The 23,840-nt window shown below is 54.6% G+C and overlaps 1 protein-coding gene across 7 annotated transcripts in view; it reads right to left on the reverse strand.

Moving 5' to 3' along the window:
• Positions 1-23,840, reverse strand: part of ARHGAP23 (Rho GTPase activating protein 23) — an 82,943-nt gene that overhangs the window by 50,859 nt on the left and 8,244 nt on the right. For 2 of the 7 annotated variants that reach the window (XM_081582320.1, XM_081582315.1), the window contains exon 1: positions 23,217-23,314. The exons of 2 other annotated variants lie outside the window; for them this stretch is intronic. In XM_081582320.1, coding sequence (XP_081438446.1) covers positions 23,217-23,279 — 63 coding nt within the window. In that variant the 5' untranslated portion in view covers positions 23,280-23,314. Of the gene's footprint in view, positions 1-1,392; positions 1,505-23,216; positions 23,319-23,840 lie in introns of those variants that run through there. 3 more of the 7 variants (XM_081582316.1, XM_081582322.1, XM_081582321.1) reach the window with 3 other exon arrangements.

A 23,840-nucleotide genomic window follows, 5' to 3' on the forward strand; every position in this document is an offset into this window, starting at 1 on the left:
CCCAGCACACATCCTGCCTGGAGCTGCCAGCTGCCTGGGGGTGCCACTCCCCGGGGAGGAGGGGCCTGTAATCAAGGGCAGTGGGCATGCCTTTCTCTCTCGGGTCCTCCCCTCACCCAGGCACCACTGGTGCTCCCTCCCTTATCTCTGCCTCTCCCTTTCCTTTTTTCCTTCCTTCCAAGGCCCCTTCCCCCATCCCTGCCAACTAGGCGCATGAGAATGTCAGTGTGGTAATCCCCCTGCCACAGGAACCACAGCCCTGCCTGAAAAGGAGACACTGCAGCCCCCATCAATGACCAGATTTGGCGGCCCTTCCGTGGGAAGTTCTTCCTTAGGTTTAACCTCAATCCTTCATGCTATTACACATGCATGTTTCCTCTGCTCTCCTCCCATCTGGGACAGTGCTGGGTCTTGCTCTCGTCTTGAGGGGGAGGGAGGTGACAGATGAAGAAACAGAGGAGGAACCAGCAGTGGAAAGCGATTAGACTGGGAAGAGGTACAGCTCACACACACATCCCCAACTGTGCTATCTGAGGTAGGTACAGAGATAAGAGGAAGGAGAGAGGGAGGCTCGGGGGACACAGGGACATCACCAAGTAATGCCCTAGCCCAGATATACTTCCAAATGCTCCCACCCTAGGGTCAGGAGAGACATCCAGAAATTCCCACTGATGGTGAGAGAAGGGCAGGCGGCCCCAGGGCCACAAATAAGACAGAACTGGACATGTGATGGGCTGGCAACACCAGGAGCTAGAACCCAGGGGAGTCCAGCTCCTCCCCTCCCCCAGGAGCATAAAGAGGTCATTGCCGGGAGCACAGCATTCACGCTGGGCATGACGCCCACTGTGACTCATACCCTGCCAGCCTGGTCGATCTCGGACCTCAGAAACACTGTCCCCACCCCCCCACCCCTGCCATATCAGTCCTCACCCTGAGGTCACTCATTACCTCCTTGGCCCGCTTGAAAACCCTGTGTGTCTCTGTGCCCAGGTCCCCTACAAGGAAGAGGGCAGAGTTCTGACTCAGAGTCACTGTCAGCCTAAACTCTCCAGGATTCCATGCCTTGGCATCTCTTCAAACCCCGGTCCTTTCCATCTTTCTGCCACCTGTAAACCAAGAGGCTTGAGCCCACTGCAGGCCACCACCACACTGAGTTGTCAACCAGCAACCCCAGAAAAGGTCTCAGCCATCAGTCTGCCGCCCACACCTGCATCTCTCCAGCTCCTCACTCCCTCCCCACTCCAGGGCATGGGTCCCGGAAGACTGGGCGGCGCACACAGCTCAAGGATCGCAGGGAGTTGTTGGTGACCCGGTCCCATCCACCCGGGCGAGGCCTACCCGGGCCCCTGCCCCGCTTCAGCCCCCGGCCCCGCTGGCCCGCGCGGCGCTCACCCTGGCTGGACGCGCCCCTGGTGCGCGGCGGTCGCTGTGGCTGAGGCAGGGCAGCCAGAGGCAGCGCGGCTCCGGGGCGCTGCAGTCCACGCCGACGGCGCGCTCCCAGCGCCAGCCCCCGGCCCCCGCACGCTCCACGCGCCACACCGCGCTGCCCACGAGAGCCGCGGCTGGCGGGAGCCTCCGGGGCCGGCCGCCGCCCCGGCCCCAGCGCGCCGCGGGCCCGTCTTCCGGAGCCCGGCGCGCCGCGCGGGGGCCGGCGGCCGCTCCTCGGCGCCCGGCGGGCGGCGTCCTCGGTACCCTCGGCGGCTGCGACGGCGGGCGGGCCCCGGGGGTCCCCGCCCGCCCCCCGGAGCCGCGGGCCCGGGGCCCTGGGGCCCCGAGGGGACGGACGGCCCGCGCGGACGGCGGCAGGACGGCTGTAGCGGCTCCGCACCTCCCACGCCTCTACGCCGAGGGCGCCTGAGCCCGGACACACCGGCGAGTCGCGCAGGGCTGACACCTCCCCCTCCGGGGCGGCCCCTGTCCACGGCCGCCCCATCCTACACACACACCCCCACACAGAAGAGGCCCTGCGCACTGCCCCCGCAGTCACACACTGCACACCCCGTGCAGGCGCGCGCGGGTGCGTACATACACACACACACTCAGGCACACACCCCACTCACAGGAAAACTCTCCGTACCCGCCCGCACACGCTATACTCCTTCCAGTCGAAAGCTCACGCATCTTGCTGCACCCCAGAGAGATACACACTCGCATGGGTACACATGTAAACACACACCCAACACATACCCAACCCACACACACATCTAGGCACCCTACACCCTCCCCCCACAGGCACACTCATTCTCCCTATGTCCACATACCCCACAGAAACACACACACAAACACACTACACCCCTCATACACATGGTGCGCATGGACACCCTTCTTTATGCACACAGGCTTTGGACACCCTCCCATGGGTATAATGGCCCCCACCTCCCACTGAGACACATTTGTAAGCATATCCACTGTGCCCTTAAAAGCACACCAGGCCCCCTCCTACCTACCCCCACCTGCCCACACACCCCCACACACAGGGAGACCCACAAAACCCACAAAGGCACACACCTATAGGACATGTACACACTACTCAGCACAGCCACTCAATGCATTGCTGCTGTGCCCCCTCAGGTCTCTCTCTCTCCCTCTCTCTCTCTGTCTCTCTCTCTCTCTCACACACACACACACACTCACACACACTGCCCTGCACAGAGAGCAGCTCTCTCTCATACCACCCCATTTCACAGTCATCTTGTACACTTCTCACCATCAGCTATGGGAACACATCACCACCCCTCTTTCCCAGGACCCCCTGCCCATTAGCTCGACCCAGAGGGGACACCACAAGCCAACAATGGGCTCCAAGCTGGCCCCCACTTCACCCCCAGCACGTGAGTCAGACAGGAAGCCGGAGTCACGGCAGACCCTGTCCTCCGCCCCTTCCTGCTCTCTCTTCCCAGGCCCCTTCCCGGGTGGGGCCGACAGAGGCCTGGGCTAGTAGGTGTGCTGTCGCCACCACTGTTTCCATCCACTTGACTGTTCACCGTGTGCTTGCCCCACACAGCGGCTCACTGGGGCCTGGGACCACTGCCCTGACCCAGTTTTCAGAGAAGGAAACGACAGAAACCCAAGAGCACCCAGTCTGTGAGGGCGGCACTGGGACTCCAAGTCCGGAGCCCTTCATTCCAACTTTGGTCTTACACCTAAACTCTAGCCAACACCAGGGAAGGAAGGCTGAGGGCAGCGGGGAACAGATCCAGCCAAACTCTGCTCTCAAATCTAGGATTCAGGGAGGAAGAGTCATAGGGTTGGGCCCTTGCAGGGGAAGCCACCAGAAGGGAGAACCAGGCAGAACAGTCAGCATCCCTTCCCATCACCTGCTGTCCCAGGAAAGGACAGGCCAGGATGGAGGATCATGTGGGAGGCAGAGGAGAGAGACAGAGGGGCACAGAGAGGAGGTGAAACCAAGGGGCAGAGGGAGGAGAAATAAAGGACCATGAGGGTGGGCAGGAGCGAGGGAGGGAGGGGGAAGGGTGAGGGTGAGGCATATGGGGCCGGGGAGTGGTTTTGTTCTCCTGTTTCCTGTTTGCTGCTAGCTGGGCCCCCAGTGCAGGAGCCAGACCCCCACCCCCTCCCTGGCGGAAGCCAGACGGGAAGAGGGAGGCTGCCATCAGCGCTGAGTCAGGAGGGCTTGGGGTAGAGCTGGAAAGGACCATCCATGGTCAAGGGGAGCAGGACTCCTGGCATCTCCATCAGCAAGCTCCACATCATTAGAAAAGCAAGGCTCCTGGGTCAGGACCACTCCTGCCTTTGTCATGCCCTCCAAAAGCCAGGGCCTCAGACCACCTGGAAGCTCTGCCCAGATGTCCTCAGACTCTGCCACCCCAAATGAAGGGCTATGACCATAGGGATGTCCTGACTCAAAGCCTGGCCTGCTTTCCCAGAAGGCAGCCAGTTAGTCCCTCCAGCTGCCAGATTTCCTTTCCTCTTGCTGCAAGTCTGGTCCCTGGTTCTGAGAAAATGGACTCACTCTCCCCTCTCGTACCCCATGGAGTCTCTCATGGCCAACAGGTGCTGACGTGTCCGTGTGTCCAGATCAAGAACCCACCTCCTTCCCTCGAAACTGGTGAAGGTTCTGAGGGCTGCGGGGAGAGGCAAGGTGGACAAGCAGCACCAGGTCTCTGTGTTCAGGGCTGCAGAGACCTGGGAAATATAGGCCATCTGTGACACCCATCTCCTGCCCTCCAACCTGGCAGGGGCAACAAGGCCCCCAAAAGTAGGTAACAGCCTCCTCTAACACAAACCTACACCTTCCCCACCCCACCCTCTCCACCCCAGCTTCCTCTGTAGGGATGTCAGGTGCAGGGTACATACAGTAGGGCCTAGAAACCTATACACAGTTTGAATAAATGATCCTCCAGGCCTGGGGAGCCTCTCAGCCACCTCCCCCATTTCCTTTGGGAAAGGAATGTGGGGTGGGCCCCAGAGTGCCGTCAGGGAGGGGGCCAAGGGCTGGGAAATACCAGGCGTAGCTGAGATTCTATTCCAAGCCTTCCTGCCTGGTGTGAGTCCTCCCCTACACCCTCCCAGCTTCCTCCCCCCAAATCAGGAATTACCCCGCTGAGCAGTCTCTCCCATCATTCTCTAGTTTGACCAGCTTGCAAAATCCATTCAAAGTTATCTTCCTGAAGGTCCCTGGGGAGGGCTTGGGGACTACACTCCCAAAGGGAGGGCGTCCAGTCTTCCTCTCTCCAGATGAGATCATCCTTTACTGTTTGAAAGCACTTTCACTTTATCTCATTTGATCCTTACCCTAAGAACTGGATATGTGAAATTGTTTTTATACCCATTTTTCAGATGCAGGAACTGAGGCTCAGAGAGGACAAATAACTGATTCAAGGCTCACTTTTACTAAGCTGGGACCATCCTAGGATTCTAACTGACTCAAATCTCTTTCCATTATCCCCTTATTTATCTGTTCAGAAACTTGAGTGCCTGCTAAGGGCCAGGCGCTATGCTGGAGCTGGGACACCTTAGAAAAATGAGACAAATGCAGACCTCACTCTCAGGGTACTTACAGTGCTATCCTAGCTCCTGAAATCTTCAGGGGTCTCGAGTTCTAGATTCAGGTCCAAGCCAGCTGCCTTCACCCCCACCAAAAGAGACCCCTACACACATACCAAAGGAGCCCCTGTGTCAGGGATTCAGGGCCTCTTCTCTCTGGAAGGGGACAGCTTGTTTGAAGGTGGCATTCGGGGCCTCCCAGGTTAGCCTTTGAACCAGAGGGTGGACAGGGCTGGTGGAGTGGAAGGCTACCGGGGCCAGCCTGACAACCAGGAGCTGGGGAGAGGAGAGCATCCTGGGGCCCAAGGGTCAGGTGAGAGCAGAAGGAGGGAAACAGGTACTGCTGAAGGGCATGTGGTTCAGGAAGTGAGAAAGAGGGGTCTCTGGGTCAATTTGCCTGCTTTTTCTTCCTCTGGCTTGCTTAGTGCCTCCTCCCAGAACATAGGCTCCAAACCATGAGACAAGCAATGCAACCACCCCAAGAGAATCATGTGGAATTTCCGAAGGTCTGACTGGTTCCATATGCCCACTGCACACCGCCAAACTGGGACCCATTGACACAGGCTGGGACCTGGGACCCTTTGCTGCAGTGCTTGCCCCTGGATAAAACTCTCCTCCAGCAACAAAATGCAAAGAAACTATATGGGACTAAAAATAACTGTACACATTCACAGTTGGGACAAAATTATGGACTAAAGATACAAACAGACCAAAAAACCCAACTGCCACTTTTGAAGAGCCCAGAAGAAAAGCAGGAGTTGGGGAGAAAAAGAAGGGTATTGCGAATGCCCTCTATACTCAACACCACGAGAGGGGTGGGCAAAATACCTAAGACACCCCTCCAGCCTGACTCTTGGACACACCCCTCCCCTCCCCCCATATAAGGAACAAGCCTGCCCCTTCCTCAGGTAGCAGCAAGCAAGGGAACTTGTTTGTTCTCTCTAGACCTTGTGGTAGCAGGGGCCCTAATAAGGCCTTGCCTGAATTTCTTATCTGGCTTCTAGTCAATTTTTATTGATTGGGGAAGGCCAAGAACCCTGGTCAGTATCACAATAACCACCCCACAACCTCACATACAGACAGAGCAAATCCTCTGCCAGCCAGTCCATCCCAGGCATGCAGGCAATGTGATACCAAGGCATGCCCGCCCGCCCACGCCTGGGCCTCTGACCCCTGCCCCAGTCTCCTCGCTCAAGGGCGGCCGCCCCCTCCCTCCTCCTCCACCCTTCTGCCCCACTCGGATGCCTGCTTCTCTCTCAGCACTGCTTGTGTGCAGCCTGACGTGCCCCAACAGGCGAAGCTGACAAGCCGGCCAGGCAGGCCCGGGTCTCCCCAACATTCTTGAATGTGCGGATAACCCCGCATCTCTGGGAACCTGGGGACCCCATACTCGGTCTAGCCTGCAGGCAGTGGGGGAGTGGCTCAGAGGGTCTCTCCCTATCCAGGGTCAGTCTTGCCCTGAGTGGGGGTGTGGTGACACTCCTCTCCCACTCTGAAACTGGGCCCCAGGAAGGCTGGGGGAGGGGAAGGTGAGAGAAAAGGGAGGAGGAAGCACTGGATGCCAGAAAGTCAGGAGGGGCCCACAGTCAAGCAGCACCCTCAGGCAGCACCGAATCCCCTAGTTCTTCCAGTGGCAGTATGGCTCAGCTTAGCACGTGGACTCCAGGGTCCTCTGGAGTCCAGAACTTCTGGGTCTGTGTCCTGTCTCTACTACTTCCTGACTGTGAGACCTTGGGCAAATTACTTAACCTCTTTGAGCCTCAGCTCCTCACCAGTAAAAAGGGAATGACACTTAAGTTCCACCTCATAGGTTGTTGGGAGAATTAAGTCAATTAAAGGAAGTCCTGAGTAGGAATTCAATAAATGCAAGCTTTTGTTTGTTGCTTTTTCTTTTAAAAGGTTTTTTTATTGAGGTATAACTGACGTGTAACATTATATTAGTTTCAGGTATACAGCATGACTGGATATTCACATATTGGATATTCACATATATTTTGAAGTGATCACTACAAGTCTAGTTAAACATGTTACCACACTTTGTAGAATTTTTTTCCTGTCATGAGCTCAGATCTACTCTCTTAGCAACCTTCAAGCATGTAATACTCTATTATTAACTATGGTCACTGTGCTATACATGACATCCCCAGGACTTTACTTTTTGACTCCTTCCACCCATTTCACCCACCCCCCATTTCTGACAACCACCAGTCTGTGAACCTGGTTTGGTTTTTTTTTGTTGTTTGGAGGGGGTTTCTTTTTAGATTCCACATATAAGTGAAATCATACTTACAGTATCTGACTCTCTCTGATTTATTTCACTTGCCCTCAAGGTCAGTGCAAGATGTTTTCAGCATCTTTTGGATATTCACACTCACACACCCAACCACACTCACAGACATACAAACAGCTTGGCCCCACGTACACAAAGACACAGTGACACATACAGACGCTCTAGGAGGTCTGTACAGACCCAGGTGAACCTATTCACATGGGCAGCACCATCACCTCCACTGCCAGCCCCCTACATGCCCCACCTTCCCCTAATAAGCAGGGAGGAATCATCAGGAGCCCCCCACTTTTGTAGCAGAACTTCCTCAGGCCCAGAGCCTTGTCTGTAGGCCCTTTGGGAATGAGGAAGGGGTGGCCAACATGAGACCCCAGGACAAGCCTGCTCCCGGCAGACAAGGAGCATGGCGAAGGTGCCAGGCTGGCAGGGCCTCCTCCCAGCAGGAGAGCCAGTTCCCTCCTCAGGGACACCAGAGGGAGGGGTCTTTCCTCTTGGTGGGAAATGAGCGCTTACAGAGCAGAGTGAGCCTGGAGCCAGCCACAAAGTAAACAGTGGGGCCATTGCCCAGGCAACCGTGGCCCCGGCGTGGGCCAGGGCGCACCACAGGCCCTCTCAACCCCTGATTTACTCCACTCAGCAGCCCCTCGACTGTCTCAAGGCATGCCCTTCCGGTAGCCATTCTGGTCTCTGGGCCTGTCTAGGGACTCCTCAGAAGGAAGAAGCGGTCCTTTCTCCATCAGATTGGGCTCCTTGAGAGCAGGCTTGTTGTTGTTCTGCCCCATGTTAGTCCAGAGTCTCTTCCCAGCAGTCAAGGCCTGTGTCCTTCCCTCAGATCGGAGAGTACTCAAGGGCCTGGCCTGAGTCTCTCCCACTAGACTGAGAGCTTCCTAAGGATCCTAGCTACTACATTTTCAGAAATGTATTTGTACAGCTAGAGTGCTTTGTCTGTAGTAGACTCTCAAAAAGTATTTGCTGATGGTGAGACTGTGGAGAAATTCAAACTCTTGTGCTTTGCTGGTGGGAATGCAAAATGGCTTATTTGCATCTGCAGAGACCAGACATGTGGACATAGAAGGTGAAGGAGAGGAGGGGATGAATTGAGACAGTGGCATTGACACTACCATGTGTAAAACAGATAGCTAGCAGGAAGCTGCTATAAAACACAGGGAGCCCAGTTCCAGTGCTCTGTGATGACCCAGAGGGGTGGGGTGGGGGTGGTGGGAGGGAGGCTCAAGAGGAAGGGAATATATGTATATTTATGCCTGATTTCTGTTATTGTTCATCAAAAATCAATACAACATTGTAAAATAATTATATTTCAATTTTTTGAATGGTAGAAAACAATATGGTGGTTACTAAAAAAATTAAACATAGAATTACGATATGACCCAACAATTCCATATCTGGCCGTGAAGCCAAAAGAAGTGAAAGCAGGGACTCAAATAGATATTTATAAAATGATGTTCATAGCAGCATATTTCATAAAGGTCAAAAGGTGGAAACAATCCATTATAGATGAATTGGATAAACACAATGTGATATATATATACATATATATGCATATATATGTATATATATATATTCACAATGGAATTTCATTGTCTTAAATTCTGACACATGCCACAATATGGATGATCCGTGAAGACATTGTGAATTGAAAGTGAAAGTCACTCAATCGTGTCTGTGACCCCATGGACTGTAGTTCACCAGGCTCATCTGTCAATGGAATTCTCCAGACAAGAATACTGGAGTGGGTTGCCACTTCCTTCTCCAGGGGATCTTCCCAACCCAGGGATGGAACCGGGGTCTCCCGCATTGTAGGCAGATTCTTTACCATCTGAGCTACAATGACCCGGTCCATGAAGACATTATGCTACGTGAAATAAGCCAGATCAAAAAGACAAGTATTGGAGCTTCCCTGGTGGTCCAGTGGTCAGGGCTCCACACTTTCACTGCAGGGGGCATGGGTTTGATCCCTGCTCTGGGAACTAAGATCCCACAGGCCACATGGTATGGTCAAAAAGTTTTTTTAAAAAAAGAGAGAGACAACACTGCTTTAAAAAAGAAAGACAAATATTGTATGATTCTGCTTATATGAGATACCTAGATTCACAGAGACAGGGAATAGAACGGTGGCTACCAAGGGCTAGGGGAAAGGGGAATGTAAGTTATCATTTAGTGGGTACAGAGTTTCAGTTTGGGAAGATGAAAAGGTTCTGGAGGTTTGTGGTGGTGACGGTTTCACAACGATGTGGATGGACTTAATGCCACTGAACCGCACACTTAAAAATGATCAATTTTGAGCTGCCTATATTTTAGCACACACCAAGAAAATGGCAAAGTCAGAATTCAAATTAAAAATATATATATTATTGAAAGAAAATAGAACAAATGAATGGGTCCTCCAATGGGGCCCAGAAGCAGGCCCTGCCCACAGTGGATGCCCAAGACAGCTGGGCACCTCCTGTGGGGAGAACCTTTCCCTCCCATCCCTTTCCATTGTGCCCTCTCAGAGCCCCCACTGTCATCTCTGGGGCCCTAGTAGTCCCCGTGCAGGGGGAGTTCTCAGGCCCAGGGGAGTCTGAACCTCGCACACAGTAGATCCTTGGCGTTGATGAGGACCTACCATATATCAGGCTTCACTGGTGGTTCAGACGGTAAAGAATCTACCTGCAATGCGGGGGAGCCAGGTTCGATCCCTGGGTTGGGAAGATCGCTGGAGAAGGAAATCGAAACCCACTCCAGTATTCTTGTCTGGAGAATTCCAGGTACTGAGGAGCCTGACGGGCTATAGTCCATAGCGCTGCAAAGAGTCGTACACGACTGAGCGACTAACACTTTCACTTACCATCTATCGGAGGCCAGACAGACGGATGCAGTGTCTTGAAATGCCACATTCCAAGGTGCCAGGACCTTGGAAGAGCTTTTCTAGCAAAGTCAGGCTGAGTATGGGGCTCCTGATCCCCTCAGGTCCGACCCTCCCCTCAACACACATGTCTTTCCCAAGCCTATGTACATATGTTTACACACCACTTGTAACATGTACACACACACCAGGGTGTGCACACAGAGGCAAATCCCTGTTCTCCAATGCTCTCTCAGGCACACACTCCAAGAAAACCACGCCTGCACACTGAAGGATGAAGCCTTGGCAGAGATGCAGGCAGGGCCCGCATGCGGCAGAGCCCCCTGCTGGCCCAGGTCTGGCACACTTATCTCCTTCATAGCCCAGAGTGGGCAGGGTGCCCTCATTCCCTCCACTCCCCTTCCCTGCTGCACTGTCCAGGCCCCTAGCCAGGCCCCAGGGTCAGACTCCCCACCTGTTACAGAGGAGCAGAAGGACAGAGCGACTGTGGACCCTTAGGAAGGGTCTTGCTTTGGTTGGTCAAGGAGGCCTGGAGAGAGGCCAGAGCCCTTTCTCAGACTAGATCGTGTTAGGGGCAGCCATTCCTGAAGGCCAGAGGATGCCTGCAGTGACTCTTCCCCAAAGTCATCATATCCGTTCTTTGACTCCACACTGAAAACCTCATTTCAGAGGAGACTGGGGGAGAATCTTGGGCGTGGCTCTTCCCATGGTCCCCCACACCTCTCTTCAGAAGTTCTTCCTGTTGTCTGACCATCTAGGCAGAGACAACAGGTGCACCCACTGGTTTCTTTCAGGGGAGTGCTCAGTCCAAGTCAAGCTGAGACCACATCCCCTCCCAGGGCAGGTCTCAGCAGATTCTGAAAGTCTCCCCAAGGGCACATGGGGCTCCCTACAGGGAGAGGTTCTCAGCTCCACCCCTGAAACCACCCACCCCCTCAGCCCAGGCCCTGCTCAACCTGCCCAGGTCATCCTACGCCCAGCTCCCCAGCCCCAGCGTAAGAGCTGAACCTCTCCCTAATCCAGCCCATGTTGCCCCCGAGGCAGCTGGAAGGGTGGAGGGGATGGTGGCTCTGCAGGGACAAACAACCTCCCCTGGCTTCTGCCCAGGAGGGAGCTAGGATGGTTTCTGGGCTGGGCTCTGTGGTCTGAAGAGGACAGACGGCATTGCTTTCGGCCCCAGATCCTCCCCCTCACCAGGTGCCGGGCTCTGCATTTGGGGACACTGTGACAGCCGCAGCAGTAATTAATATTTGTTGAGTCCTTGCTATAAGCCAGGCACGCTTCACATGCATTAACTCATTTAACAGCAGAGCAGCTTCTTAGGATAAGCAAGACACACACCCACACACCACCTTGGCCTCTTGGGCCCCTCACCCAGTCTGGTGCTGAGCTAAACCACAGGGCACCTAAGGGTGTGGGATAGAAGGCTGGTGAGAAGGAGACTTCTGGCCCAGCCTTGAGAAAGCTGACCTGGAGAAAGGGTCACACTTGCCAACGGTTTTGACTCTAGTCCTTTTATGGCTGTGTCCTCGAGTTCACACAGGTTTTCTTATTTCTTCAGTTACAAAACAAAGCTAGGTATAGCAGTCTGACAAAGTTGCTGGGAAAGCATCCTGGGAACCGAAAAGTGGGAGGGGCTATAGCCCCGGCCCTACAACCCATCCAAGAGCGGACTTTGTTTCCCAGATGTCTCCTGAGTCCACCCACTTCACCATGTCCACCACTCTACTCAAGTCTCCGTCACTCCTCTGGCCCCTGACAGTCCGGACACATTGTTTTAACATGAGGACCATCAGGCCCTGTGCAATGAGCCTCTGGGTTCCATGCCCACCACACTCCCTTCCTCTGTGCTCCGGTTACCCTGGCCTCCTTCCAGTTCCTTTGAAAACTAGGCACCCTTCCAGCCTCAGGCCCTTTGCACATGCTGTTTCTGGAATGCTGTTCCCTCTTCCCCAGCTCCCTCCCTGCCTCATCAACCCACACCCTAATTAGTTCCAACCCACTCTGCAGTTCTCACCAAAAGAGTCACTCCCCAGAGACACCTCCCCAGAGACACCTCCTCTGGCCCCCGGACCAGGTCAGATCTCACAGTACTCTCGAGATGGTGTCTATATATTTATGAGGTTATTTTGACCAACATCTCCCCCCTGGGGCTGTAGGCTCTGGAAGGCTGGGACCATGTCAGCTCCTGGCCCAGCGTGGATTGAATGTGCAGGAATGAGTGAGCTTCGCCTCAGAGAGGGTGGATGGTTGGCAAACCCTCATTCCCAGGAAAGGTCTGTCTGGGGCAGAGGCTGCTTCAGATCTTTGTCCATCTTCTTGTACCCCCCCAACTCCTTCCTCAGTAGGAACCAGATCCAGAAAGTGGGGGTGCTGGAAGAAGAGAGTCAGGAGTGAGGAGAAAAGGGAACTGCCTCGTCTCTTTTGCAGGGTCCACTGTCCCCTTACCCCCAGCTGGCCAAGCCCTTGTCCACTCAGCGCTGGCCCACCACACCCACAGCTCTCACTCCCGGAATTTAACATTTGTCTTTCCCTCCCCCACCTTCCTTTAACTTCTCCCTTACCCTCCAGGTCTCAGCTTGACTGTTTCTGAAAAGCTTCCAGGATTGCAAGCTAAGGGACTTGCCAAGGAGCCACCGCTAGCAGCAGCTCAGATTCAAGCCCAGGTCTGTCTGCCCGCAGAGTCCAGGCTCAGCCACCTCATCACACGCCTCATTACTACGTTTCTCCCTTAAGGCCCGGCTGAGAGATACGCCCCCTCTCTAGGCCTCAGTTTCCTCCCGAGGGTTCGAGGGTTCGGGCACCCCCAGACTTCAGGAAAACAGGCAGAGATGCAAAGTGGCTGAGGAGACACAGGGAGAAGTTCGAGGGGAGGAAAGAGGAGTGGAGGGAAGGAGGAGCGCAGAAGAGTGGCAACCTCGGACCAGCCAGACGTGAGTAACTCCAAGTACGCGAACTACGCCAGCCCCTGAGCTATGAATAGGGCGGTCAGGCTGGCCGCCCAGGTCGGCCCTTCACGCCCGCAGCCCCCGAGCCCAGCCCTGCACAAGGTCCCGAAATGGGGCGGAGGCCAAGGAGTCACGCTTCGGGGCGGAGAACGAGAGGCGGGATCGAAGAGGTGTGGTCATGCAGATAAAATGCAAATAGAGAGCAGCTGGCTTATCTGATTGGTGGGTCTCTGCCCTTCCGGAAGAGTGCTCCGAATGGGCTCTAGCATCGCGCTGGGCCCCTGCTCACATTTGTTTTTGCCCCGGCAGTCGCGGTTCCCCAGCGGTCCTTCGGGTCACCCCTTGGATGAGTCGCAGTGATAGGTGCAACCTCTCAACCTGTTCTGTCGAGGCCCTGGTAAGGCTCTGCGGTTGAGATACCTTTCCCTGCCCACCCCAGGGCCAGGTCAGCCTCTCCTCCTTGGAGCTCGTATGTCTGACAGCTGGGCTTTTGGAAAATTACAACAGCCCATCCCTGCCTCCCCTTTTCTCATCAGTGACCGAAGTGGGGAGCACCCTGGGCCCGGAGCAGGAAACTCAGTCCCCAGCCCGGTGCAACCCCTTGTGTGCCCCCAAAAGATTCAGTCAACCTCAGAGCCTGGCTCCTCTTTCATTCTGGCATGACTGACTAGGTGTCCCCGAGGGCAAGGAGTCCAAGAGACCTAAGATCAGGTCCCAGCTGTGTGACCCCAGTCAAGTCTCTTCCTTCTCCAAGCCTCATCTGTGAATGAGGTCCCTGAGAGGGCTCAGTGTGGAGTGCCTAGCACATAGGAGTTTTTGATAAATCTGAGTTCAGTAGTCCACAAAGGATTTTTTTTTTAATTAATAAAACAGCTCCTGATTTTATGAAGAGACAGACATGAGAGAAAATTTAAAGGCTGCAGAGCATAGTGTTTAAACATTCCTAAACAAGATTCAGAAGAATCTGGCTTTGAATCTCAACTTGGCCACACTTCCTAGCTGTGTGTCCTTGGACTAGTTACTAACCTCTCTGAGCTTCTGTTTCTGCATTTATAAAATAGAGATACTCTATTCCCCATGAGGCTGTTGTACACATTAAAGAGATAAATGTGTATAAAGTGCTCAGTACAGCAGTGCCGGACACTGAAATGTTCAATAAATATTAGTTGCAACCAATACTCCTATTGTTATTATTATGCGATTTTCACAAGGCAGTGTGAAGTACTATGGTAACTTTCAGTTCATCAGTCAACAATATTCATTCAATTTGGCCAGGTCTAGAAGCTGGAGATAGAGTACTGAACAAGACAAAGTCCCTACCCTCGTGGGGCCTCTAGTGCCCAGAGGAGGAAATCCCCGTATATATGAGGAATTGGTGGCTGATACGTGTGTGTGTGTGTGTGTGGCAGATTTACAGAGAAGGATATTTGAACTGGACACTGAGGATAAACAGGAGTTTGTGAAATGGAGAAGACAAGGAAGTTCTATCAGACAAGGGGAAGAGATGGTATGGCATGTTTCTGGGAAGGGGAAGAGGATGACACATCCCACTTCCATCTTGTCCTCTGCATCTCCAGTTCCACATTCAGCCCTCATCAACTCTCATCTGGTCTGCTGCCTCCACTTCCTGACACCTCTCCATGGCTCCACAGTATCTATGGGAGCAAGTCAAGTTCCACAGTACGGCATGAAGGATCCGCCATGAGATGGAGAAGAGGTCCAGGATCTGGCCCTCACTGGCCTTGACAGTCGCAATCTCTCTTTCCTCTCAATCTTGCACTCACTGGCCCCATAAGAAGCCAGGCTGTTTGAGACCTCCTTGCCTTTGCTCATGCTGAGTCCTTCTGGCTAGAATGCCCTTCTCTCCCTTCTTCACTATTCCACTGTCCCAGCAGGCATCTTTTAAGCCTTGGCAAGTCTCACCTCCTTGGGGAAGCCTTCTTCCCTTCAGAGCTGGAGCATCTTTAGCAGGGCAGGGACTCAGCCCACGTTTATTGATGGAGCCCTGGGGTCCTCCATACCGCTCATGAGCAATCCCAGACACAGGGGGAACCCCTGTGCATGCAGGGTCACAGAGAAGCAGGAAATAATCGCTCTGCCTGCATCCACCACCTTTCCTTCATTATGCCAGCCCCTACCTGGACTTCAAGGCTCAGCTGGGGGCAAGGAGAAGTGTCCACCTTTCCAGGATGGGGACTGTGCTCCCAGGCTCTTTCTTGTCAGGGAAAGTAGCCATGACACACGATAGCCTTAGTTAGAATTCAGAAAGACCCAGATTTAAATTTGGATGCCCTTTGGTGGAGTAATTTAGCCTCTCAGGGCCTTGGTTCTTGTTATTTGTAAATGTACAACCACTTCATGACAGTCCTTGAAAACTGATCAAAACAGGTTTCACCAAAGAATTCTCAACAATAGATTTGGAAAGAGGAGATGAGAGAAAGGAGATTAATCATATCACCAACTGGTTTCTAACCAATCCCTACAGCGATTCTACCCAGTGGCACTATTTCCATCTTTCAACTTCCGTCACCACTTTTGTGACCACATTTACACTGATATGATGTCGTGGTGAAGACACCATTTGTATCTACTGTAGGTCTGTCTCTCTGGTTGGATCAGGCCAATTTTCATGGTAATATTTTTTTGGGGTGGCAAGGGGTGTCTGCACTGGTGGATAGTATACATGCACATCTCAGAACCCCTTATAAAACCTTAGTGGAGCTTTTGGCTGGTGGGGAAGCAGACAAGGAACCCCTTGAGGGCAGGGCTGTTTCATATTCATCCACAGAGAGAGCCTGGAACACAGACAGTGCACAGGAAACGGCCACCAAATGAACAAAGTCCGGTCTGGTCTGCATTAAGATCCTGCCACTGCCTGATTTTCCCAGGCACTGAGCCTCCAGTTCTTGGCGTCAGGTCCTTCTCCTGCCCCAGGCTGAAATTAGGGAGAGGGACACTCTCATGCAAGCCAGGCCTGGGAATGTCCTCAGCACCCTGGGCCACACCCAGTCTCAGAGAATGCTTTCCCTAGGACTGTGGGGATCTAAGCACCTGGAAGCCACTGGAGGAGGAAAAGGTCCCAGTGGGACAGGGAGGGGGACCCGTCTCTCATCCCACCAGCAATCCTGACCTTGTTGTGTGACCCCCATTGCCTGACTCCCACTCTCCCCTCTTGGAGACATGCCATCCCTTCCTGGGCTGTGGGTCCAACCTCAGCTGCCCCCTTATCCCCTCACCCCCACCAGGTGCTGCAGGGCAGAGGGGGGCACAGTGCCAAGGCTTCATTAGAGCTAATGAGGGCTCAGCCCTTCAGATGCCAGTGCAAGATACAGGAAAGTACCAGAACCACCTGAAGCCCCCCCACCAAGGCCTGGTGCTCAGCTCCCTCCTCCCCTTCTCTTGGGGAGGAACCAGGGGCCACACCCTCGGAAGAGGAAAGGGAGATTTAGAAGTGTCTTCCCAAGTACAGAGAGTGCCATGGTGCCAGGGGAAGATGGGATGAGGGGCCTGAACCAGTAAACAGCCTCGGGGGGAGGGAGGGGCCTCACCTGGGCTCCGAAGGCTCCGCAGTCCACCACTCGGTCCAAACCCACCAACAGACATTCGCCCCTTCCTTTTCTCCCTTTCACGGAATACAGCAGGTCAGAGCTGGGGAGACCATGGGCTCTTGTCCACTCCCCTCGGGTCAGAACTCAGCAGCCTGAACCTGCTTCTCACCTGGCATCTAGCCTTCCCCTTCCTCCCACTTTTGCCTGTCCCTTCCCCTCTGCTTCTACCCCTCGGCCTTGGACTTTCTCTAGGTCCAGAGGTGGGGGCGACGTCTAGTATCCATTCAGCTAAAACTTACAAAGATAGTCCCTCTCTGGGGAGGCAGCTTTCCCTGGCCCCTCACTCTCTTTCAGAGAATGATGGAAATTCTGCGGTGGAGGGTAGGGGTCTGCATTGCAGCCTCCCCTTCCAGCCTTTCGGGGGCTGTCAGACACAGCCTCTAAGTCCTGCATCTACACCCAATTCTCTCCAAGGAGCTCTCACACACTCTGAGGAAATTAAAAAGGAAGAAGCTGCAGATTTAAGAGCCCAGAGTCAGATAGAAATCAAGCTAGGGGCTGTTGGAAACCAGGCCAAAATGGACTCTGTCCTTCCCTAATTAACCCCCACTTGGCAGCCAAGACCCTGGAGCGGCTGTCCTTCCACATGGCTCCCACATGTCCCCCCAGTCTGGCCACATTCCTCCGGCCCACACACCTCCCACCAACCCTCCCGCCCGAAGGGGCCGGCGCCGGGTCTGTTTCCATCCTTGGGGTCTGTTTCCATCCTTGGCTGTGGGTCTGTCATCCCCGTGCTCCGCCCCAGTTCTCTCCTCCCAGGGATTCAGGCTGAGCTTTGAAAGGGTCACTTCAAAGAGGACCTGCCTGCCGAGGGCCCAGCCAGACCCAAGGCTGGCTGCTGGGCCAGATTCCCGGTGGCCGGGGACAAAGGCCTCACTGTTCCCCCGACCCCCGGACGCCCCCAAATGCACTGGGCATGAGAAGCCTTTCTTTCCCCAGTTCTGTTCCTTACAGGCCCCGGCTCTTTGCCACAGGGAGTAGTCCTGGTCCCTCGTCCAGCTAAGTCCCTGGGGGTGGGGAGGTCAGGAAACTACCCGTTTCCTACCCCCACCATGCACCCAATACCTTTGGGCAGCCAAGATGTGGAGGCAGCTTTGGGCTGACTGCAGAGCCTGCAGTCCAGACACACCTCACTGCCCCTCAGTCACCAAGCCCTTCCTGGGTCGCTTCTCACACCCATCAGAACCATACCCATCCTCCCAGGCCTCCTCCAGGCAGCCTTTCAGGACTCCCTTTCCTCAGAGGGCCTCACAGCCCAAACCACAGCAGCCAACCCCTCACTCTTCTCCCCAGTTCCTGACAGCGGGGACCACATCTCACCTGCTCCTCTAATTTCTTACCACACAGTGCTGATCTCAAAGCAGGGTCCTTAGGTTTTTCTGTGTCAACTCCTCACCCAATGCCTGAATTCTCTCTAGGCCAACCTGTGCTTGCTTACTTCCACTGATGGGGGCCTCATTACCTCCAAGGACAGCGCTTCAGATTACTTCCAACCATAAAGGGTTCTCTTTATTGAGCCCAAAGTGTGTCGTCCTCATTCCCATCCACTGATTATTGTTTGTTTAATAATAGTTGCAGCTAATAGTTGCAGTTACCAAATGTCAGCCACTTGGTAAAGTATTACCTCATTTAATCCTTTCAACAATTTTGACCGATTATTTCAGGGATAAGAAACTGGAAACTAAAAACAAGTAAGTGAGTTGGCCAAGGTCACACAGTTAATAAGGGGTAAAGCTGAAATTTGAACTTCCTCAGGCTGAAGGCAAGGCCAGATGCCCAATGTGCCTCCCAGTGCACCAGAGGCCACTCCAGACCTGGGGCTCTCATCTCCTGCGTGGCCTGTCTATATTAGAAGGAAGACCACACTCCCCACACTTCCTTTTTCCTAGGTAGCTCCCACCAGCCTTTGTCAGCAGATGAAGTGTGGCCTGCAGATAGTGACAGTTTGATGCTAATTCAAAGCAGTCCATGGGGAACAGAGGGAATCAAAGGGGAAGAAGTCACCTGCCTAGGGGTACACAGCCTGGAGGAGGCTGGAGGAGGTGGCCTTGGGCTTCAGGTTTACAACTCGAGGTGACTGGAAACCCAGCACCCTTTCCCATGAGAGATGGAGAACTGGCAGTTGTGCCAGGCCCTGTCCCAAACCTGCTACTCCGTCCACCCTCCAACTTGAAAGGGAAGGAATCTTCCACCAAGATGGTACATTGGACTGAACATCTCAGGGCCAGAGAGATGAAAAGGGAACAGATATCTTTAATCCAACCTGTAGTCTTTTTCCCACCCGCCCGTTGCTCTACACCACTCCCTTAGAACTCTGGGGGAGGAAGGGAGGGAGTGAGAGCAAGAGAGAAGTCAGAAAGCTGGGGGCCCCCAGTGGCCTTGGAGGGCAGGTGTGATAGGGTGTGGGTGAGCTATTTTTTTTTTTTTTTGGCCATGCCACACAACTTGCAGGATCTTAGCTCCCGTCCAGGGTTGGGGTGCAGGCTCCTAACCACTGGACCGCCAGGTAAGTCCCCAGGGTGAGCTTTCCTTTCCTCTCTAGGTTTGGCTCAGGCAGTCCTGGCACAGATAATAAGATGATGCACCTCTAGGCTACCTTCCCAAGACTCTAACCCAGTTACTTCCAAAGGACTAGACTACAGGATTCCATGGTTTTTTCCACACAGTTGGTCAGTCAGTCAGTCAACAAACATTCCCAGAGCTCTGGGATATCAGACTCTGTGGCTACCAAGATAAACACAGCACCTCTGGGGCTGCTGGAATAAGCATGGTCCACTCCCTAGTGCTGCCACTTACTAGCTGGGTGACCTCAGGCAGTCATATAATTCTTTGTGTCAGTGTCTTCATCTGTCACATGGGATGGGGACAACGCACCCCCGTGGAAGTGGTGGCCTTGATTATTTTTCTTGCCCTCAAATAACTCCAGTCTGGCAGGGAGACTGATGTGTAGACCAAGCATCCCGATGCTGGGCTGAGCTGGCACAGAGCACCCAGAGGTCCAGGGGAGGGGCTGCTCCCCGGCCTGCATTTCACAAACATTTATGGAGGGCTGGCCGCTCTGTGCCAGGCACTGTGCTGGCCACTGGGGACACAGAGATGAACAGGACACATTGTCCACTTGTCCCTGCTCCTCCCTGCCCTCCCTTTTCCCTCCCAGTGTCAGAACCCTGCACTGGAATGGGGCACCCAGGACAGAGCTGTGTGGGGAAAGGCACAGCCCAGGAGCCTGGGAGTCAGAACCCCTGGGTTCATGTCCACCACTCTCCAGTTGTCTGGCCTTGGCCACTCTCTGGCCTCAGGCTCCCCACTGCTGGACAAGATGGCCCCTCTGGTCCTGACCCGCTCTGATAGGTGACAAGCTCCACCCCTACAGAGATTTCAACTGGCCCCAGAGTCCATCCCAGCCTGCTGTCCCACTGAGGCAGTGAGGAGGAGATGCCAGCCTGGTACTGACTGGCACTGCCCTGCTGACAAGCTGGCACAATTTCACATGAAAGAGGGGGGCCTGGATCTAAAGGCGGGTGTTTGAAGGGGGTGGAGGGTGCTAGGGGAAAGGCAGAGCCAGCTCCCACAGGCCCTATTCATGGCTCTCTCTGGGGAGGGAGAGAGAGCAGGATAATTAAAACCAGGCTTTGTCCAAACCCCTGACCAAGCCAATATCTCACCTTTGAACCCCTGCAGCCAACAGAGCACAGCTGATGCCCCTTTGGAAGGAAAACACCAATGAACCAAGCCATGGATCAAGTGTGGCGGGTTGGCATGGGGTGGGATAGGGGGCTGGAGGAGTAAATGAGCCAATTCTCCACCCACCAAACACAGATGGACACCTGAGGCTTGGCCATCCTGAGGCATCTTGTCCCCATTTCTGTCTCAGCTGAAAGACAAGCCACCAAGCTCCAATCCAGCATGAGACTGACCTTGGTCTTGGCCTGTATCCAAGACAGACCCAGATTCAGGGTGAGAGTAACAGCAGATGAGTCAGGTCATGAGATGTAGGGTAGTGGAGTGAGATCATGAACTTGAGCCAGACTGCTGGGTTCCTGTCCTGGCTCTGCCACTCATTAGCAATGTGATTTTGGCCAAGCTATTGGTTCTCTGTGCCTCAGTGTCTTCAACTGAAAAGTGGGGATAATAAAATAATAGTACCCACATCACTGTGGTTTTGTGAGGACTGAAAGAGGTAACATAAATCTTAGCCTAGAGAAATTGCTATCAATGTCTTGGCTATCAGCTCTACTATTAAAGCAACTCCTCATCCTTACAACACATTTTTTTCAGGCACTAATGTATATATTCATTTGAGTATATTTGCATCTCCCATGAATCTCTCCAGATTTTTACACTGGAATCCAACATCATAGGAATCTACCTAGCCCACTACACCAGAGGAAATTTCCCTGTGTGATGCTCCAGGCTAGCTTGGGATGCTACAGCTTATAAACTTCTCCCTAGAAGTTCTCCCAAAGAGCTAACTGCAGTCCTTCATTTGGTAACTGATTCCATGCTCCTTTGTAGACTCTTTTAATCTGATACATCAAGAAGTCCTTAAGTATCTCTGCAATACAGGATGAAGCAATAAATGCCTCTGCCCACTCCTGCACTGTCTGTTCTGTAACCAGCACCCTCCCACATCCCCCACTCTAGCTCAAAATGCTGCACCCATGGGGGGCCAGTCAGGCCTCCTGCTCCCCTAGCCCATGAGCTCAGAGCTGGCCTGAGGCGGGGGCACAGAGGTCCCATCCAGGCTGCCTAAACACAGGGCTTATTCCCAGAGTCCAGTCCGTTTCTGCTTGAGCTGAGATCCTCAAAAGCCCCATTCTCCATGGTGTCCCAAAGCCACCTTCTTAATACTACCCTCCTCCTCAGAGTTTCATCTTGTGCCATGACTCCCATCAGAAGACCCAGCACTATTGTTGTATAGTCTCAGACCCTAATATCCACCCTACCTGCTCCCAGGGCTTGGTTTGTAAGCCCTTCATATCCAGAATTGAAGGATTTACCTAGGGTGGACCCAAACAGTTTCTGAGCAAGTAGAAGAAGAGTCTGGGGCTGGGGGCCTTTGGGCTGTGTTTGGAGGTAAGATGACTGGTTATGTAACTGAGATTCAAATTGCATGCCGACGAGCGCATCGCCCTGAGAGCGGCCACTCTGAGGAATGGGGTTGTTGTCCTGGCAGATGGTGAGAACCCCAGGGGATCAAATGCCATCCACCCCCAGCAGAGCCACAGGGTGGGGCTGGGGGGTGGAGATAGTAGAGGGGCGTGGGGATGAAGTAGGTGGTGGAGTGTGTGTGGAGGGGGCGATCCAAGGAACTCAGGGTTAATGACCTCCACTTCCATCCCCTGTCCATCCTGAAATTCAAGTTTGTAATTAGGAAACACTTTTGGCTGAAAGGTAGAGGGGGAGTCGGGGATAGAGATGCAGATTAAGGGAGAACTGTGCACACATCCAGCTCCTGAGGTACACACCAGCCTCAGAGATTCCAAAGCACCAGACCCCAGCTCAACACTGAGCGGATGGTTAGCGAGGAATGGCCCTAAATCCTCCAGCCCCGTTGAAAGAGCAAGAGACCTCGGCTCAGGCCTTGATCCCAACCTAGACCCCCCAGAGAACTTTTTTCCCCAGCTCCAAAAACCACTAACCTGACAGTGTTCAACTGTTCAGCTTGGAAAGAGGGGGAGTGTGTGTTGGGGTGGTGCTCCAGCAGAACTGGGCAGTCAGGCTCAGAGGTAGGGAGGGGGCTGGCCCCAATAGAGCCTGAAGGCCCCTGCTGGCCCCTCCCCAGCCTCAGCAGCTGGCAGATGAAAGAACCCAAGCAAAGCAGCCCAGCGCTGAGTAATGCCCCTGGCACCCCGTGCCCAGACCCACCCACAGCCAGCCTGAGAGGGCAGAAGGGAGGGCTGCTGCGTCTGAAGGATCGGGGGTCCCGGCCCTGTTTCTCTTCCCCAGGACCCAGTGGGGCGGTGGACCCGCGCCAGGCAGCTTGTCGGGTGGTCTGGCCCGGCAGGAGGGGAGTGTGGCCCAGGGAGGGGGTGTCCGGCCACAGTGGCCAAGGACATCCAGCTCTGGGAACACCCTCCCCCACTCCCTCTCCCTCCAGCTGTGCCGGGGCCTCGCCAACGGAAAACGAAAACTCGGGCAGAGGAAACGGCGGCAGGCGCCCCGCCTGAAAAACCCGGACAAAAGGCGCGGGCCTCCCGCCCTCGCTGCCCGGCCGCCGGGGGCCTGGCACCGCTGCCCGGGTCGGTGCCCCTGGCCCTGGCAGCCCGGTGCGCGTCCCGACCCCCTGACTACCTTCCTCCTTCCCGTCCTTCGCCCAGGGCAGCTCCCGCTCCAGCCCCCTTCCCGACCACCAGCGGATGTCCCTTGCGGCCATGCCCCGCGGTGCCCGCGCCGTGTGCCCCAGGCTGTGCCCACGGAGCCGGGACGCAGCGACCCCGGCCCTGCCGCCACCTCCCCGGCAGCGCCTGGATCCGCCCCCTTTCCTGGATCAGCGCCCTCACCTTGGGGGGCCGGGGCTCCGGGCGAGGCGGGATCCCGACCAGGCAGAAGGCGACTCCATTCATCGGGCGGCAGGGGCGGCTCTGTGGCCAGGGCACTGCTGGGGGCGCAGGCAGGGACCCGAGAGGGGCGGGGCCGAAGGGGCGGGGTCGAACGCGGAGGGTGGGGCGTCTCTTCGCTCCGCCCCCTGCGCTCCAGACGGGGCGCACCCACTGCCTCTTGCTAGGTTACAGATGCGTACCGGAGGGCTGAGGTTGGGGTTGGCGCTGACAGAGCCAGCAGAAGAGAGACGGTCTCAGGGAGATAGTTTGGGCTGGCCCAGCCCAGAAAAGACGATGATCCAGGCAGGCCAAGCAAAGAGGATAAGGGCACAGAACACAGGACTAGCACCGAGAGAGGGAGGGAGGGAGGAAGAAACGGAAAGGGAAGCAGAGAGGAACAAAGCCTTACAGAGATGATCAGAAACAGACAGAGACTCAGAAAGCAGGAGAGAGGCAGAGACAAGATAGAGAAAGAGAGAGGCAGAGAAAACCAGAGACAAAGATGAAGAGACTCAGGTTGGAAGAAAGGGAGAGACAGAAAAAAGACTTAGGGAGCCTTCCATTCAGGGACTCATGGGAGTTGCG

The sequence above is a fragment of the Giraffa tippelskirchi genome, chromosome 3 (genome assembly GCF_054371585.1).
Source record: "Giraffa tippelskirchi isolate mGirTip1 chromosome 3, T2T-mGirTip1v1.2.pri, whole genome shotgun sequence".
Lineage (NCBI taxonomy): Eukaryota > Metazoa > Chordata > Mammalia > Artiodactyla > Giraffidae > Giraffa > Giraffa tippelskirchi.